The sequence below is a fragment of the Chelonia mydas genome, chromosome 1 (assembly GCF_015237465.2).
Source record: "Chelonia mydas isolate rCheMyd1 chromosome 1, rCheMyd1.pri.v2, whole genome shotgun sequence".
Taxonomy (NCBI): Eukaryota; Metazoa; Chordata; order Testudines; family Cheloniidae; genus Chelonia; species Chelonia mydas.
The window spans coordinates 240,880,396-240,898,160 of record NC_057849.1 but is presented as its reverse complement, the minus strand read 5'-3'; the positions used below and the strand labels follow the sequence as shown (position 1 = coordinate 240,898,160).

The following is a 17,765-nucleotide window of genomic DNA, read 5'->3' as shown; positions in this document are numbered from 1 at the left end:
ACAAGTCACCGGGACCAGATGGCATTCACCCAAGAGTTCTGAAAGAACTCAAATGTGAAATTGTGGAACGATTAACTATGGCTTGTAACCTGTCCTTTAAATCAGTTACTGTACCCAAGGACTGGAAGATAGCTAATGTAATGCCAATATTTAAGAAGGGCTCTAGAGGTGATCCTGGCAATTACAGACCGGTAAGTCTAACGTCAGTATTGGGCAAATTAGTTGAAACAATAGTAAAGAATAAAATTGTCAGACACATAGAAGAACATAAATTGTTGCGCAAAAGTCAACATAGTTTCTGTAAAGGGAGATCATGTCTTACTAATCTATTAGAATTCTTTGAGGGGGTCAACAAACATGTGAACAAGGGGGATCCAGTGGACATAGTGTACTTGGATTTCCAGAAAGCCTTTGACAAGGTCCCTCACCAAAGGCTCTTAAGTAAATTAAGTTGTCATGGGATAAGAGGGAAGATCCTTTCATGGATTGAGAACTGGTTAAAAGACAGAACAAAGGGTAGGAATAAATGGTAAATTTTCAGAATGGAGAGGGGTAACTAGTGGTGTTCCCCAAGGGGCAGTCCTAGGACCAATCCTATTCAACCTATTCATAAATGATCTGGAGAAAGGGCTAAACAGTGAGGTGGCAAAGTTTGCAGATGATACTAAACTGCTCAAGATAGTTAAGGCCAAAGCAGACTGAAAAACTTCAAAAAGATCTCACAAAACTAAGTGATTGGGCAACAAAATGGCAAATGAAATTTAATGTGGATAAATGTAAAGTAATGCATGTTGGAAAAAATAACTCCAACGATACATTCAATATGATGGGGGCTAATTTAGCTACAACTAATCAGGAGAAAGATCTTGGAGTCATTGTGGATAGTTCTCTGAAGATGTCCATGCAGTGTGCAGCGGCAGTCAAAATAGCAAATGGGATGTTAGGAATCATTAAAAAAAGGGATAGAGAATAAGATGGAGAATATCTTATTGCCCGTATATAAATCCATGGTACGCCCACATCTTGAATACTGCGTACAGATGTGATCCCCTCATCTCAAAAAAGATATACTGGCATTAGAAAAGGTTCAGAGAAGGGCAACTAAAATGATTAGGGGTTTGGAATGGGTCCCATATGAGGAGAGATTAAAGAGGCTAGGACTTTTCAGCTTGGAAAAGAGGAGACTAAGGGGGGATATGATAGAGGTCTATAAAATCATGAGTGGTGTGGAGAAAGTGAATAAGGAAAAGTTATTTACTTGTTCCCATATATAAGAACTAGGGGCCACCAAATGAAATTAATGGGTAGCAGGTTTAAAACAAATAAAAGGAAGTTCTTCACTCAACGCACAGTCAACCTTTGGAACTCCTTGCCTGAGGAGGTTGTGAAGGCTAGAACTATAACAGGGTTTAAAAGAGAACTAGATAAATTTATGGAGGTTAAGTCCATTAATGGCTATTAGCCAGGATGGGTAAGTAACGGTGTCCCTAGCCTCTGTTTGTCAGAGGGTGGAGATGGATGGCAGGAGAGAGATCACTAGAGCATTACCTGTTAGGTTCGTTCCCTCTGGGGCACCTGGCATTGGCCACTGTCGGCAGACAGGATACTGGGCTGGATGGACCTTTGGTCTGACCCAGTATGGCCATTCTTATATTCTTATGTACTGACTGCATCCTGTGTTGCTGAGCAGTTCCAGAGACCGCTGGTCGTGTACCTCTCTGTTCTGCTGGGGATGTGGATGAATCCTGTTCCCTCCATTCTGTAGGAGACGGTGCTGCCCTCTGAACTGTCTGTTGTACGGAATGGTGCTCTCTGTCTTTGAGTGAATAATAGTCCTTTGTGCTAATTTCAGAGGCTTGAAGATGATGAGACTCAGCGGCTGCTCCAGCTCAGTACAGAGATCTTGTCGACGGAGTTAGGGTCAGATGTTCTAGAGCAGCTGGATCAGGAGGAGGAGGAGCTGATTCTTGCCGAGTATGAGAGTGATGAGGAGAAGAAAGTGGGATCGTGGTAAGGGTTGGGAGTGAGTGATTCCTTGCCCGGGACTTACTGCTTGTATCACATTTAGGTAGTGATAATGGTGTGGGGGGTTTCTCGTTTGCTGGTTCCTGGGGTTCTCGTGTGGAAATTCAGGCATCCTTCTTTTAGATCTAAATGTATCTCTCTGGCACATAAATCTGGAGTTCCTCCCCTATTTGGTCCTTGGAAGGCAGATTCTGTATTTCCATATAATTACATGAACCGCAAAGGCTTTTGTTCAGCTGGATCAGCTTCATGCTGACAGCACTGTGGCTTGAACTCTGATCTGAAGAAGTGCATCTTATCTGGAATGGGTAGAGCCATCCACTTCATCCTGGCCTATTTCCCCATATAAACCCTCTGAGAACTGGGTAAATAACTTGAGTTCAAATTCCTTACATCAGAGAAGCAAAATACTCCTCAGGGTGTTAGTAGAAGATGTTAATCCTGCAGATTAGTACTGACAGCTTTTGAGGCTCTAGAATTTAAAAAGAAGACATGAACATATTGAAGGACACTGAACCGCTGCATAAAAACCACACACAGTCTCTCTCTCATATACACACAGTTGTTCCTTTGGAATCTGGATTTCAGCTTAAACCATGTGTTACCAGGGAAAAACAAAACACATGTAAAATTTGGATTTACCAGCAAGTATAATAAATATTTATATAGTACTTTCCATCTGAATAAATCCAAAACGCTTGTTAAACTACATGTAAATGGAATTGCTTTACCAAGCACTAAAATGCAGTCACTTCTCGGGTAACTAGGCATGCACCTGGAGCATATGTTGTTATGCAATAGTATGGGGAGGAGATGATTTTAGTCAAGAACACTAGGGCAAATACCTACTTGCCCAAAAATACCCTTGGTTCGTTACTGAATGCAGAGAGCAGATAGTGCCTCAGTTTCATCCTAAAGGCTCAAAACACATGGCAAATTGCATCAAATTCTGCTTCAAACTTAATGCCTGCACCACTCAGCCATGCACTCTGGTTTATTTTAACACCTGTTGGAGAATCTCGTGTATTAGATTTTTGGCTCGCCTGACCTCTCTCTCTGCTTTGTGTGCGTACGTATGTGTTTGAGGTTTCATTTTAACCAGTGTACCAAGGAATATTGTGGAACTGATTAGCAGGGGCCTGGAGCTCATGAGCTAGTAAATCCTCATGAACTCTTTAAAGTGCCTAGTAAAGAGGATGCCAAAGAATGCTCAGATTAGTGCGGGATACTGAATCGTAATTGCTAAAAAGTGCATGTTTAACCCCAGATTGCTGTTCATCAGACTTACAGGCCACTTGTAGAAATCTGACTTTAATACAACTAATGGTTCAGTAGACTGAGGTTTTTCCTGAGCTGATGCTACCACCTCACTTGAAGTCACTTTGAAGCACTGTATATGAGACAAATCTTTTGGAAAGCTGCTGAAAGAAAACGATTTTATTTTCCCCACCCCCACAGGTTGGATGAAGATGATGATGATTTGGAGGAGGAGCATGTGACCAAGGTAAGATGTGGAGGGGCATCTAATGCTTCCCCTTTACAATGTGTGTAAAAGAAGAATTAAAGTTTCCTTACAGCTACAGTGTGATATGGGACAGCGGGATCTAGGAACTGGGGATCTGGATTACTCCTCAACCTGTCAAAAAGCAGCTTTGTGGATGCCACTGCCCTGCTAAGGGGATCTCTGCCACCATCTCCTTTTGAATTATACTGGCTATTTAGGCAGCTTACTCTGCTGAGATCGCTAAGATTTTCTCCCTGAAGTCACTGTAAATGCACACTACTGGAAATGGCCATTTATTACTTTTAAAAGCCACTGTTTGCGTGCCACTTGGTTCTCTAGTGCCTGGACTGGTGGCGCATGCTGCTGTGTTACCTGGAGAGTATCTCTGAAACTTGGGAGATATGGCAAGAGTCTCTTAAAATTTATCTTAGCAGGGTTTTTTTCCTATGCTTTACTCCTGTTAGTAAGAGATAATGCTACAGTCAGCTGGCCCCTGACAATGTTCAGCCTTTGAAAGGCACGCTCAATAAGCAAGGCAGGAAATGCTTCATTAAATGTCCCAGCACCTTGTGAGGGCTATTTGGAATCCAGTCACACATTGACTCCTTGATTAGATTGGGAGACACAAATGTCACCTTTCACTGCTAGGATGTATTGTAGGTAACTTGCTACCAGCATGCCCCCTGGCATCTGGATGTGGCATCATGAGTCTGCGTCTATTCACTTGCCAGCTGTCAGGTTTGGTCCTCACAGGTGGGATGCTAGTTCCAGAGGCTGAACCCTCCTACTGAGTCACGCAGTGCCTTACTTCCCTCAGGATATTCGACAGTCAGACAAAAGATGGTCCTATGTGCGGTCATGGGGGTCTCCAAGTGTCCCATGAGTCTGTCTCGAAGTCCCTCCTGTCCAGTATTTGTGGGTCTTTCCCATCCAGATTCTCTCATGGCAGGGTAGGCAGACAGCCCTCCTTGAGTTCCTCTAGCCTTCCTTTTCTTTTTCATCACAGATTTACTACTGCAGCCGCACACACTCCCAGCTGGCTCAGTTTGTGCATGAAGTTCAGAAGAGCCCTTTTGGTGAGGAGATACGGCTGGTGTCACTGGGGTCCAGGCAGGTATGCAGCACTCTGAGGTGGTTCCCAGGGGAACTGAAATGCTGTCTCACAAATACAACAATCCTTCTTGAAATCCCGGGAGATGTGTGTGGGTATGACCGTTATGTCACTAGTAAACACCTAGTAAAAATATTTGAGAGTCAATTCCTCAGATGCCCAAATTTTGCTCCTCTGAAAGTGACATTAGCAATGCGTGGGCTTAACTTAGGTTGCCAAAATCAGAGCGAATACTAGCTAATCTTTTTAATTTGGCATTGTGGTGGTGCCTTATTCCACAGCATGAGCTTAATGTGACAACCTGCTGAGGTTCCCAGAACTGTGAGCCACTGTGTTACCCCTCTCAGCCTCAGCAAGTGAGAGCTTTGCTGCTGCTAAGCAGTATGTCAGCTCCCTGACATGCCAGCTTGTCTGCCTTGCCAGCAAACTCTTTGGGACTCTGCAAGTCCAAACCTGGCCTAGCAGGTAACAATCAATGAACTCCAATTCCAGAGTTCTGCAGAGACATCTTCCTTTGCAATGCTCCGCCCTTGCTATAGCACCCAAAAAACCTTATCAAGTTTGTTGCTTCTTTAAAAGTACACAGTACACAGCAGCTTACTAACCTAACTTGGGTTGACAAACCCTCTTCAATGAAAGCACTGAGTTGGTTTATGATAAAAGTAAAATAAGTTTATTAACTTGGGGCATAGGTTTAAGTGATACCAAGTATAAGGAATGAGGATAGAAATGGTTACCAACAAATAAATGTTTCTAGGACTCAAACTTAATTTCAGCAAGTTACAATCTTTGCCTATGCAGGTTTCTCACCTACACTCTGTTCCCAGAGACTTCAACCCCCTTGGCTGTGTCACTATTCTGTGACTTCAAGAGCTCTAGCCTCGTTAGTCCCTCAAGTGAGGGATGCCAGTATGGCTTTTTCTCTCTCTGCTTATATCCTCAAAGTTTTGTCTTTGTATTCAAAGTTGGGAAGCCTCTCTTGGGGCTCAGCTTGCTGTGTCCACCAGGGAGCTGATGCCATGTTAATGTTTGCAGTCTCTTCCCCCCTGTTGAGTTAGTAAAGTGACTGTCTCCTCACTTCCTAGTTTTGTTTACCTTTTATGTAAATGTACTTTCACTGTCTCTCTTGTCTCAATTTACATTGGAGACTCATTAAAGCAGGAGGGACCGCATTCCTTTGTCTGAGGTGGAGGTGACTTAAGCTTTGTCTGCCAGACATCTTAAAAACACATGTATTCTCAGCACACATGTATAACTTGTCATATATCACATGTATATACACTACCCAATATTAATGACCAGTGTGTTACTAGTTCACATACGATACTTTATATGATACTTTTTAGATACAGATTATGACAACAGCGTGTTAGGTGTAGTGAGTATGTCCAGCCAGACAAGAGTTGCTGACACAGTGTAATGAACCAACAATGGGCCGCTGTGTCACACTTGGATCAAGTGCTGGAACCTGTAATCTCCAGGGGTGAACCTCTGTATTAAAAATTAGAGCATCCAGGGGTGGTGTTTGGCCCATGGACTGTGCTTTGGCCACCCTCGTCATACGTTCAAGAGCCTTGCTTTCCTCTTCTACTTTGGGGACATCACAAGCACCTGAAGTGTTAGGAAAGCAGTCCCTTGCTTTGTTTTAGTATTCCTGCAGGTGCTGGCGTAAATGGGAAAACCACAGAACCATGGATGCAGGCATAGACCATCTTTGGGGCACCTTTTTTTTTTTTTGGTCTGCTTGCTGGTGTATAAACTTTATGGTGGCATACAGAAGATTTGGTAACTCGTTCTGGAGTAAGGCAAAGTATGCACACCTGGCAGCATCCCATGCACTGTAGAACAGTGGTTCTCGTCCAGGGGCCGTGAGCAGGTTTCGGGGGGCCGCCAAAATAAACCAGAGAGCATGGCCAGTGTTAGACTCACTGGGACCTGGGGCTGAAGCCCGAGCCCCACCGCCCTGGGCTGAAGCTGAAGCTCAAGCAACTTAGCTTTGCAGGCCCCCTGCAGCATGGGGCCCGAGGCAGTTGCCCTGCTTGCTACCCCCTGATGCCAGCCCTGGCTTTTAATCTACTGGCTATGCAGGAAAAAAGTTGTTGTGGCAGAGGTGGGCCGTGGCATTTTTATAGCATGTTAAGGAGTGGGAGGGCTCAGAAAGAAAAATGTTGAGAACCCTGCTGTAGAAGACCTGTCCAGTTCCAGAGCTAGTCTTAGACTGACTGTTCTAAAGGAAATTTTCCCTTACAAATGAAGGTGCGAGCACATAACGGCCTCTCTCATTCTGTTTCTCTCTAAGAACCTCTGTGTGAACGAGGAGGTGCGCCATCTGGGGGCTGTCCAGCTGATCAATGACCGCTGTATGGAAATGCAGAAGAACAAACATGGTATGAGCACTTCCTAACTTGGACTACTGAGGAAGCAACTGCTACTACAATCAGTGTGAACACTTTTCCAGTGCAATGTGCTTTGTCTGGCTGCTGATACAGTAGCCTATGCGGGTTCAAGGGGCTTTCTTCAAATGCTGCTGTTTCCATTTGGGAAGTGGAGCTTGTCTCTCTAATCCAGCTAGGCTGTGTCTTGGGGATGTTTGTTTCAAAGGGGGAGGGTGTCATTTCCAGCTGGACTTTGGAGCTTTGTGAACGGTCAAGTGGAGATCCAGAGTGATGCTTCAGTGAGTAGAAGGTTGTATTGTTGATATGGAAAAGAGTTGTCTAGAATAGGAGCTAGAAGTCAGGAGATTCTCTCCCTCCCGCAATCTATTTCCTGCTCTGTTACTGAGGACAATCCTTCCTTAGAGTACCATCCACCAAGATGCTCACTCTTCAGCTCTTTAGAGCAAGACTGGCAAGAATTCCCTGAGCTCGCTGGCCTTTAACATCAGTGGTGATAGGGTAGGTTCTGAGCCAGAGTTCCTGCTTACTGTCCTGGGTCAGCCGCGGAGCTTACCAGCTGCACTTGGAATGTTCCAGTTGGATTCTTCTTGACCATGATTGGTGATGGAGCTTGCTGCGGCAGCTAAACCTTCAATACTAGCTGCTCTGACTATTCCCCTGCGTTACTCAAAGGTGTTGAGTGGCCTTTTAAAAATTCAGCTTAGCTTTCCCGTCAGGTCCATTAACGACATATAATTTTCTCCATGAGGCTTTTGGTCTGTGATGCTTTGGTTATCCTCACTCACCCATTCCATCTTCCCTTGGAGTTTAGAGGTTATCTTTAGTGACATGGGGGCCATATTTTCAAAAGCATCTAAGTGACTGAGGCGGTTCCGTCTCAATGAAATTCAGTCAGACTCGGGCGCTTTTGAAAGCATTGTCCTCAGCAATGCTTTTTGCACCTTGCTCTTTGTTTTGAAGCATATTTTTGATTCTGGAAACTTTCACCAGTTGTGTAATTGGAACTGACTGGAATGTTCCAAGTGCACTCGATACTCTGGTGATGAGCTTTGTACAGGCACCTGGATGGATTGGAATAGAATAGAATAGAAAAGCCCAGTGGTTAAGCTCAGGGGATAGTGTGTGGTAGCTTGTATTGCTTCCTGCTATGACTGCCCTTAAGAGCTTAAAAATCCTTTTAAGATCTTGGAGAGTTCTGGTGGGAGCTTAGACTCCAGGAGTGAGAATCCTGTGGGAAAGATATCTTCAGAGAAGCAGAACTAGTCAGGGACTTTTTTTCCTCCCTACCTCACAAGGCGGAGGAGATCCTTCGAGACCATTGTGCTCATTGAGTACTTTGAATCTGTCACTGTAATTGGGAGGACGTTGTGTGGAAGGTCCTTGTTTGTAACTCCCTACTGATACTAGAGGAGATTGGAATGATCCCAAGCACGAGCATTTTTACAGTCTGCTGTTGAAGCCACCTTGTGATAATATCAGAAGTTGCACAGTGGTGTGGGGGTGAGAAAAGAAGAAAAAATTCCAAGTGGCTAAATCTCGTGATGGTAAGAGCAGGATCCACTGGGGACAATACTATGTGCAAGTCTTAATTCTCTGTTCAGTGTCTCGATAGTACAGCACTAGGCACTATATATGCAATAGGTAGGTAATGGATGGTCAGGTGTGTTGCAAAATCTACTTTGAGATCTGTGGATGAAAGGTGCTATAAAGATGCAAAGTAATTGTTCTGACTCTTGTGAATGTTGCTTATACTCAGTTCTTTTCTGCCTCTTGTCCTCAGGGAAGAAGAGTGAGGGAGAGGAATCAGAGGGGAAGAAAAGGCGTGTGAGCCGGGCTGTGTGTCCATTTTACTCCTATGAGCAAATGCAGTTTTTCCGGGACGAGGTTCTAGTCAAGGTGAAAGATATTGAGCAGCTCGTGGCCTTGGGCAAGGAGATTAAAGCCTGTCCGTATTATGGGAGTCGCTATGCCATTCCTGCCGCCCAGGTGAGAAGCTAGGGCTGTTGGTGAGGAATAGCTCCCTGGCACCAGAAAATAAACTGACTCACCTGTTCTCTGTAATGCTGTATTCCTCAGGTTTCCTGCTGATCATATCAACTTAGAAGTGTAAAGTTGAGTGTTTTCTACACATCAGCAAAACTAGAGCTGATAGAAAAACAAATTTCACTTTGCAGGAAATTCTAGTATTTCAACCTTGGTTTCAGTCACATTTTGGGATGAAAAGTCAAAATATTGAAACTTGTCTTGGACTGAGAAGTTCTGAAAGATTTGGAAATAGCTAAATGTTTTTGTTTCACTGTTTGTGATTGGAATGAATTGTTTCAATGTTCCTGAATTGAAACATTTTGTGTGTTGACCAAAAATGAAATGTTTCTGGTTGTTTCCGCATTATTCTCTGGCTGCCTGGGTTGCCATGATGCCTCATGGGAGTTGTAGTTCAGATGCCTCACACTCCCATTTCCCAGCATGGGTCAGGACTACATCTTCCATGTTGCACCTCATTCCTGGGAAACCCAGGATGCACATGGCAGCTTGGCTAGGCGAGAATGTGGTGTAGGGTGACCAGATGAAACGGACAAAATATCAGGACACATGGGTGAAGGGAAAACAAAAACAAAAAAACCCGCTGGAGCAGCCAAAGCCGCAATATCGGGACAAATGGCATCCCGGCCGTGCATCGGTCGGGATGCAGGACAAAGAACTAAAAATCGGGACAGTCCTGATTTTATCGGGACATCTGGTCACCCTAACGTGGTGTGTCATGAGAGATTTTGTCTGGCTGGGGAGCTCAGCACATGAGGAAAAGGGGGGCATGAGGCACACAAAGTCGAAGTCCCGTGGTGCACGGTGATGACGAAGGCTGATGTTGGGATTAATGTTAAATTGACACACAATGAAACATTTAGTTTACATTTTCCTGAAGAAAAATGTCAGCAAAACTGACCCATTCCCATGGAAATGCAGAAACCAAAGACATTCTTTGATGGCAAATTCCCTACCAGCTCTAACCAAAACGTAGAGCTAAATATAGCCCTTTGGAGGAGTGGGAGAGGTGGAGAGTGGTTAGAGCAGGGGGTTGGGGATGAATGCCACTATTTCATTGTGATGTGCTGCAATTCATTTAATCTCTATGTGCCCAGTTTACTCATAGTTATAATACCCAACTCCCTTACCAGGGACATTGTGAGGCTTACTTAATGCTTGTAAGGCGTTTTGAGATACTTGGATGAAAGGTGGCTTATAAGTGCAAAATGGTATTTGCAATGGTACTCTGGTGCCAACCTTAACACACTAAGACAATCTGAGCCATTTCCATTGCTCTGAGTGTGTTTGTCAGAAGAATTTCTCTGTGACCATCTAATAACATGAGAATTTGTGAAAGGCATTCATCTGCAGGTTCCTTGCTAAAATTATGTTTTTAATGTAAATGCTTCGGGGGAAACACACATCCAGTGGCTAGAGCATGGGACAGGCAGTTGGAAGACCCAGCTTCTCTTACCAGCTCAGCTGTTCACTTGCTGTATGATCTTGAACAAGTCCCCTAGCCTCTTTCTACCTGTTTCCTGTCCATAACAAAAGGGAGTAATATTACTTACCTGTCTTTGGAAAGCCCTTTGTAAACGCCCACTATTCATACTATTGAAATAGTATGATCATTTAAAGCTTGGGTTTCTCCTGCAGCTGGTGGTGTTGCCCTATCAGATGCTCCTGCATGAATCTACCAGGTGTGCTTCTGGGATCAAACTGAAGGATCAGGTGGTGATTATTGATGAGGCCCACAATCTGATAGACACTATAACCTGCATCTACAGTGCTGAAGTCCGTGGCTCTCAGGTGAGTCAGGGGCTGGAAGTCACTGCTCTGTTAACCATTCTTGTGTTCTGTATCTAGTAGATTGCCACCTGTAATGGAACCCAGTATTTATGGAGTCGTTCATACCAGCTCTGTTTCTATTGTAGCTGTGCTGTGCCCACTCCCAGCTGCTGCAGTACATGGAACGATACAGGTGAGGATCCCAGAGAGGAACAGCTCCACAGCTGCAAGCAGAGAAGCCAGAGCTTATTTCTCTCTTATCTGCAGGGCCTTGTCCTGCTTTTCCCATGCAGAAGGCTATTTGCACTAATGCTCTCACAATTGAAAGGAGAGTGCTGGTGTACTAGCTCTGTTTAGAACCTTCGTAAGCCTGGTTCTTAGGGTTGGTATTAGACAGCCAGGGTGACATTTTAGCATGTGTGGCTTTTTCTCGTTCTCTTAAATTCTTTCCCAGTTTCTCCCTCTACTTTGGCAGCCACATGCTGTGCCATAAGCTCCAGCTTTTAGTTTTTCACGTCTCTCCCAGGCTTTTGACCCTTTGTGTTCTAGTTGTCTTCGTGGCTGAAACGGAATGAATTCTGGTGACCTCCAAGGCAAAATTTGTGTACAGTGTATCCACCCTATCCAAAACTTGCATCAGGCTTACCAGCTCTACAGTGATTGATTGTCGCTTACAGGGCTAATAATTATGTATTTGTCTAGCAGCTAGCAGAGTGGGGCGTAAATCCTGATTAGACTTTGGGCACTACTGCAATATAAATAAATTAACCCTAACCAGTGAGAGAGGAGAAAGTCAGTACTAGAAACTGTTAAACACTTGGACTCTTGAAGTGACATTGCTGGGTAGTGCAGTATTCTGGCACTTGTGAACGCTTGGCCAGGGCTTTCTGGGTTTGTCCCTTGCAAACAAACTGGAAGGGTGAGTCCAAGGGAAATCTGCGTCTTAGTTCTCATCTCCTCACGCTGAAGAAGTGGAGTTGGGCCAATCAGCTTGATGGCTTGTGTTTGGGACTTAGGAAGCTGTGTGTTATAGTCCCTGTGGGCCATTCATTCTGGAGTTTAATACCATCAACTATCTCATAGGAAACGTCTGAAGGCAAAAAACCTGATGTACATTAAACAGATTCTGTATTTGCTGGAGAGGTTTGTGTCCATACTGGGAGGTAAGAGAGCTTTCACTTCCATTGATGTTCCTAAGACTCTGAGCTGGCTGGTGCTTCCTCAGCGTGTAATTGCCTCCCCTCTCTCTCCCTGCGGCTTTTGCAAACTCGCTGTTTATATCCTAGCTCCATCACCTGCTAAATTTGTCAATCTGTTCTGCAAATTGGAGATGTTGACTGTTGGATCCACCGGAAGTTTGCCTCCTCTTTCATTAAAAGGAGGCAGCAAGTCATGCTGTAGGTCGCTGAGGAAAGAGGTCTTTTATTCCTGTACTCCCAACAATTTCTCAGATTTGACTTGGAGTGAGGGGGGAATGAAGGGTGCCAAGTTACTAAGATGGCAGACAGATACTATGGTGATGAGCATGGCTTAAGAGCCTGAATAGAACAGAATTGCTGTACTAGTAGTTAGTGAGGCCCTTTGCCTTGGCAGGCTCTTAACCATCAAGTGAATTTCTCTTTTGAATATTGCCTTTTATTCTGCTGTGATTCTAGATCCTCTGGAGCTAACCTGGCTCCTTGTTTACTTCTCTACTTGTCCACTAGGCATCAGATGTGCCTTGAGGGGAACCGCTGCCTTTTGTAAAGAACCCTTCATTGTCACTAATAGGAAGATGCAATTTGACACTCTTCTCCCTTCCCCTTTTCCCTCTTCTCTCAGGTGCTCCATCCTTTTTTCCCTTACCTCCTTCCCACCCTGGCCATCCCTTAAATACTTCCATCAGGAAATGCAGTGTGTGTAACTTCAGGATTTAAGCTCCAGAAGTGTGAGACGTGAGGTGGGGATTAAATACTAGAAATAAAAAATAAAGTCAGAGGCACCAACTAACCTTGGTTTGTGTGCTGGTGGCTTGAGGGAGAACTGTCCCACTTCACCTGCCTGTGTCTACAAAGGTCACTTAGTGCCTGCGTGAGAAGGTGCTTTGCACTCCTTTAGTCTCTGCAGCATGATGAATACTGTGTTAGTGTTTCTATGCACCTACCCGTCTGCCACCTCCTGTACAAAAGTAACATAGGTGTCCGCTTGCAGGGATGCTACAGAACTTTTGTCATATGATGTGGAACTATCCTACAGAGGAAAACAAAGAAATTAGCAGAAAAGGCAATGTTTTGACTGTAGCACTACTTTCCAACCAGACAGTTAATTTCAGGGTGTGGTCTTTGTGCTAAAGTTGCATTCCCCCTTAGCTGTTTTAAGTGTGTTGCTTAAGTTTTTAGATAAACCCAGTGTGAATCATGCTGCCTTGAAGTGGTTTGATATTTTGCAGGAAACGTGAATCAAAATCCAAATGCTCAGAGCATTTCACAAGCAGGTAAGATGTGCCTCTGAATGCCTCAGGTGCCTAGAGCAGTGTACAGCTCAACAGGCAGGGGAGATGGGTGGTGGTGGGAGGAAGGGCTGTGGGCCCAGCAGGTAATACATGTTTCTCTTCTCTCAGGGACAGAACTAAAATCTATCAATGACTTCCTGTTTCAGAGTCAGATTGACAATATCAACCTCTTCAAGGTAGTGTGAGGATTGTCTTCTGTTAGGACACAGAGGGGTAAAGTGACTTGGGGGGAGTGGGGGGGAGGGGTCACGCAGGAAGCTTGTAGCAGAGAATAAAACCCAGATGTCTTGACTTGGTCCTATGTTCAGAACGCTAGCCTACTTCCTGCCAGCTTCTCTCCATTGCCCCAGTTGTCTTAGAAGGTATTCTTTTACGTTGGCTATGGCAGCATGCTAAAGCTGTGTGCGCCCAGGGAGTGTAGTTTCAGGCCATGGCAACACCACATGTGAGTGGAGGTGGGCTGTCTGTGGGCAAAGCAGGGTTATTTATACGTGTGGGCCTTGTGATGCTCTCCTTAGGGTTCTCAGAACTAAGCCAGGGAGAGCTTTGCTGGGGCTTAGAATGTATGAGCTCCCTGCCACACCAGTTCTGTCAGCCTCACCAGCAAGCACCTTGAGACTCTGCCAGTCTTAATCTTGCTTTGCAGGTAATGTTCAGTGTGCCTCAGTTCCCCAGAGATGTCTCTGCAGTGTCCAGTCCCTCTTACTGGGCTCTCACAGACTTTATGAAGTCTGCTGTCTCTCCTGTTGGCTCACTGAGGACGCTCTTTCCCTTAGTATACAACATTGAGATGGTTCATTAATTGCCCTCTACTTCAGATCCCAGCCCAGGGACCCTAAAGATAGCAGCAGTCTGCCATGTCCTTTTAACTACGCTGCATTGTTGCTAGGATTCCCTGGGCCACTTCCCCATGCCCTACCACGTTCTTCACTCTTACCTCAGGGCCTTGTCCTGGTTGAGTCCCAGCCGCCAGCCTGGAGCTCCTTCTCACTTCCCCCAGTCTCTACCAGCACTGCTCTAAGGTCCTGTAGCTCCCTCAGACAGCCAGGTGCACTGTCCACACTTCTCCAGCTCCAGGAAGGAATGGAACTGAACTCTGCTGCTCTGCACTGCAGCTCTTTTTATATGGACCTGCTGGGCCTGGATTGGCTGCTCCCTGCAGACCTTCTGTGATTGGCTATGTCCCACACTGCCACTCTAGGCAGCTTGGAGGATTTCACTGCCTTTTTCTGTGGTGGGGTGTGGCAGGGCTGCGAGGCCTTCAGTAGGGGTAGAGTGGAGGGCCTAGTCCACCCCATCGCAATACCTCGCTGTTTGGCTAAATATTCTGACAGCAGTGTGTTGGGTGTGCCCTTTGCTAGTTGGCATTAAGGAGCTCTTAGGTCACTGGGTTTGAAGAACACGCTTATTCTGGAACTTAGCAAGTCATTTAGCTGAAATTGTAATAAAGTACAGCGCACGTTAGGCCATTAATATTACACTGTACACTCCTCTCCCAGCATCGCTATTGGAGGAGAGATGGGGGTGGGGAAGGGATACTAGTCCAGCAGGGGTGGCTGCAGGATGGGGAAGGGAATTCTGAGTATTAACACTCGCTCTGTCTTCCTCCCACAGGTTCAGCGTTACTGTGAGAAAAGTCTGATCAGCAGGAAGGTATTGTCCCCAGTTACTCCTTAACCAACATGGCAGGACGTTCAGCCCTGTCTAGTTCAAGGACAAGGGGCAGTCTAGCATTTAAAGGGGAAGGAGCATAGCAGCTGGGCATATGGCTGTAAGCCTCTTGCTTTCCTCTGCATATTGATTGCATTCCTCTGGTTTACAAAATGGCCCCTGCAAACATCCCCAACTGCTGGGTATTTGACGCTCACGGTGTATGGCAGCTAGTAAGCACTAGAACGCTAACACAGTGCTAGTTCTGCATTGCCTTTTCTGGGACTCTAAAACATGCCACCCGTAGAGGCTGCGTCGTGTGGCAGGGGCGTGCATTAGCACTTTTGATTCAAGGGAGGGAAGAAGCTCTGGCTAGAAGAGTTTGGAAGCACTGAGACATGCCAGAATGTCTGGCTTCTGTAACAGGTGTATAACATGCAGTGAGGGCCTTTGTATGTGACTTGCTGGCAGTGTGTTTGTATCCTTTGTAAATCCTGCTCTTTATGTACTTGGCAGCTTTTTGGGTTTGTGGAGAGATATGGAGCCACCAGTGTTGTAAAAACTAACAAGGAAAAGCAGAAGATGGCTGGACTGCAGAACTTCCTTCTCGCCCTGCATCAGGGCCCTGACAAAGAAGGTGAGTTCAGATGCAGGGTAAAGAGGGGGAGGAAGTGAGACTGTGGAGCTTGCATCTACATGGGACAAGGGGGGAGATGCACTTGGCTTCAGAGCTGTCTCCAGTGGAGGGAGACACTCGCTGCAGAAGCTGCCTTAGGAAAGCTAGTGAAGCAAGGGAGGAGAAGGCCATGAGGAATGTGAAATTTGGATTCCCTGCTCTACTATTCTGTTTGCCAGAGTGCGTGCTATTTATCTAGAAAGATTTGTTCCTTTCCTCGGGGAAGTGGCATGTGATCCATGGTATACACCTTAGGCTACCTTAGCATCTTGGCTAAGCTAGCATAACCCCTGAGGGTAGATGCAATGTATGGCAGTGGAAGGGGTTTTCTGTCTCTCTCAGGACTCTGCCTCCCGGAGCAACAGTAGCTAGGTTGATGGAAGCATTCTTCTATTGACCTAGCTGTGTCTGAACTGGGGGTTAGGTCGCCACAGCTTCAGCACTCAGAAGTGGGGATTTTCACATCCCTGAGTGCCATCGCTTTTTCAACCTAAATTTTACATATAGACCAGGCCTTAGCTCTTGCATTCTTACTCCTCTGGGAATGGAATCTAAGCTCTGACTGGATGATTTTCCCCCCCTTCCCTTTCTCTTTTGACCTGCAGCTGCTATTCAGTGCCCTCCTGTGGAGGCTGAGGATGGCCAGCCCAAGATGGCCTCTCCTCTGATGCAGATTGAAGGATTTCTCTCTGCTCTCACCAATGCAAACCAAGATGGGAGAGTCATCCTCAACCGGCAAGGTACTGGAGTGAAGAGCACTCACGAGGCTCAAGCAAAGCCATGTTAAAGCCACTGGCTAGTACCTAGACACCTCACTGATGGGAGACTTAGAAATTTAAATATAATTAGATTGTAAGACTTAGATTGCATTATAAAAGACAGGGCTCTCTCTTACTCTGTGCAGCATCGTATACACAGCACCTAGCACCATGGGGTCCTGCTGGATTGGGGCCTGGGAGCAACGTAAATAATTAGTACCAGCTTAAGGGTCCTGCAGGAATGTGAGACCTCTGTTGGAAGGGCCTCATTCCTAGAGACAAGCACTCTATGTAGGGTTCTCATGGAGCTCAAGGAGAAACCTTGGCAGAGTCACCCACTTGACGCTGGAGCTGGCCATCCAAACGATTACTCCTTGGGGAATTCTGTGTCACCGTGCAATGCAGAATTTGCACAGAATTAATGTTCTGCACATAATTTCCTTTTTCCCTGCAGAAATGGGCTGAAGAGCTGCTGGCCACCACTTGGGGCCATTAGACCTGGCAGAGCCCAGCTCCCCAGCCCACAGATAGAAAATACTGTTGGGGTGATGGGGAGGGAGTTGGAGGGTTCCTGGCAGCTGCGGTTCCCGGGGAAGGAGGTGGCATGCAGGAAACGCCACAGAAGCCTGGGATCCAGCATCAGGCTGCTTCTCCCTTTGGGCTCTGAGGAGTAGCGGGTGTGGATGTCTGGGCTGTGGGTGCCCCATGCCTGGGATTTGTGGGGAAGGGGTGTGTGTGTCTGGGATGGGGGGGACCCTGCGGCTGGGCTATATGGGAGATGGGGTGTGGGCGTCTGGCCCCCCTGCTGGGCTCTGGGGGGAGGGAGCAGAGAAACAGGAACTGAGTTGTCATCAGGGTTTCTTTAACTCTCTACTCCTGGGGGATTTTTGTTGTTGTTGTCTGTATTGTTATAGACATACTTGCTGACAGGTATTTTGAAATAAATTACCAAAATAATTGAAACTGTTGTGATAATATTGTGTTTTTTTGACAAATAAAATATACAGAATTTTAAAATATTGTGCGCAGAATTTTTAATATTTTGGTGCAGAATCCCCCCAGATGTAAATGATTTAGATGGGCCCTGCAGCACTCTGCTCCTGCTTTGAAAGTGGGGTTTCCCCTCACAAGGTGGTCTGCTGATAATCATGGGTGTTCTACTAAGGTGTGTGTGTGTCTCTGTCTTTTGTCTTCTTTACCCAGGCACTGTAGGTCAAAGCAGCCTCAAATTCCTCTTGCTGAATCCAGCTGTCCATTTTGCCAAGGTGCTGAAGGAATGTCGTGCTGCGATCATCGCAGGGGGCACCATGCAGCCGGTGAGGGAGCAAGGTTGCTTCTTTA

The 17,765-nt window shown here is 45.8% G+C and overlaps 1 protein-coding gene and 1 long non-coding RNA gene across 6 annotated transcripts in view; one reads left to right on the top strand and one right to left on the bottom strand.

Annotated features, from left to right (window-relative positions):
- DDX11 (DEAD/H-box helicase 11) overlaps positions 1 to 17,765 on the top strand; it is a 43,217-nt gene that overhangs the window by 8,362 nt on the left and 17,090 nt on the right. For 4 of the 5 annotated variants that reach the window (XM_037878208.2, XM_037878204.2, XM_043540678.1 and 1 more), the window contains exons 5-18: positions 1,853 to 2,010; positions 3,484 to 3,529; positions 4,536 to 4,643; positions 6,940 to 7,027; positions 8,817 to 9,022; positions 10,718 to 10,870; positions 10,996 to 11,042; positions 11,933 to 12,012; positions 13,278 to 13,322; positions 13,449 to 13,516; positions 14,955 to 14,993; positions 15,507 to 15,627; positions 16,272 to 16,406; positions 17,628 to 17,740. In XM_037878208.2, the coding sequence (XP_037734136.1) occupies positions 1,853 to 2,010; positions 3,484 to 3,529; positions 4,536 to 4,643; positions 6,940 to 7,027; positions 8,817 to 9,022; positions 10,718 to 10,870; positions 10,996 to 11,042; positions 11,933 to 12,012; positions 13,278 to 13,322; positions 13,449 to 13,516; positions 14,955 to 14,993; positions 15,507 to 15,627; positions 16,272 to 16,406; positions 17,628 to 17,740 (1,407 nt within the window). The remainder of the gene's footprint in view (positions 1 to 1,852; positions 2,011 to 3,483; positions 3,530 to 4,535; positions 4,644 to 6,939; positions 7,028 to 8,816; positions 9,023 to 10,717; positions 10,871 to 10,995; positions 11,043 to 11,932; positions 12,013 to 13,277; positions 13,323 to 13,448; positions 13,517 to 14,954; positions 14,994 to 15,506; positions 15,628 to 16,271; positions 16,407 to 17,627; positions 17,741 to 17,765) is intronic. The other variant, XM_043540671.1, reaches the window with a different exon arrangement.
- LOC122464660 lies at positions 10,867 to 15,507 on the bottom strand. The gene is made up of 3 exons (XR_006288898.1): positions 14,278 to 15,507; positions 12,840 to 13,078; positions 10,867 to 11,410 (listed from the first exon to the last, which is right to left on the bottom strand). It is a non-coding gene; the product is annotated as an uncharacterized LOC122464660 (long non-coding RNA).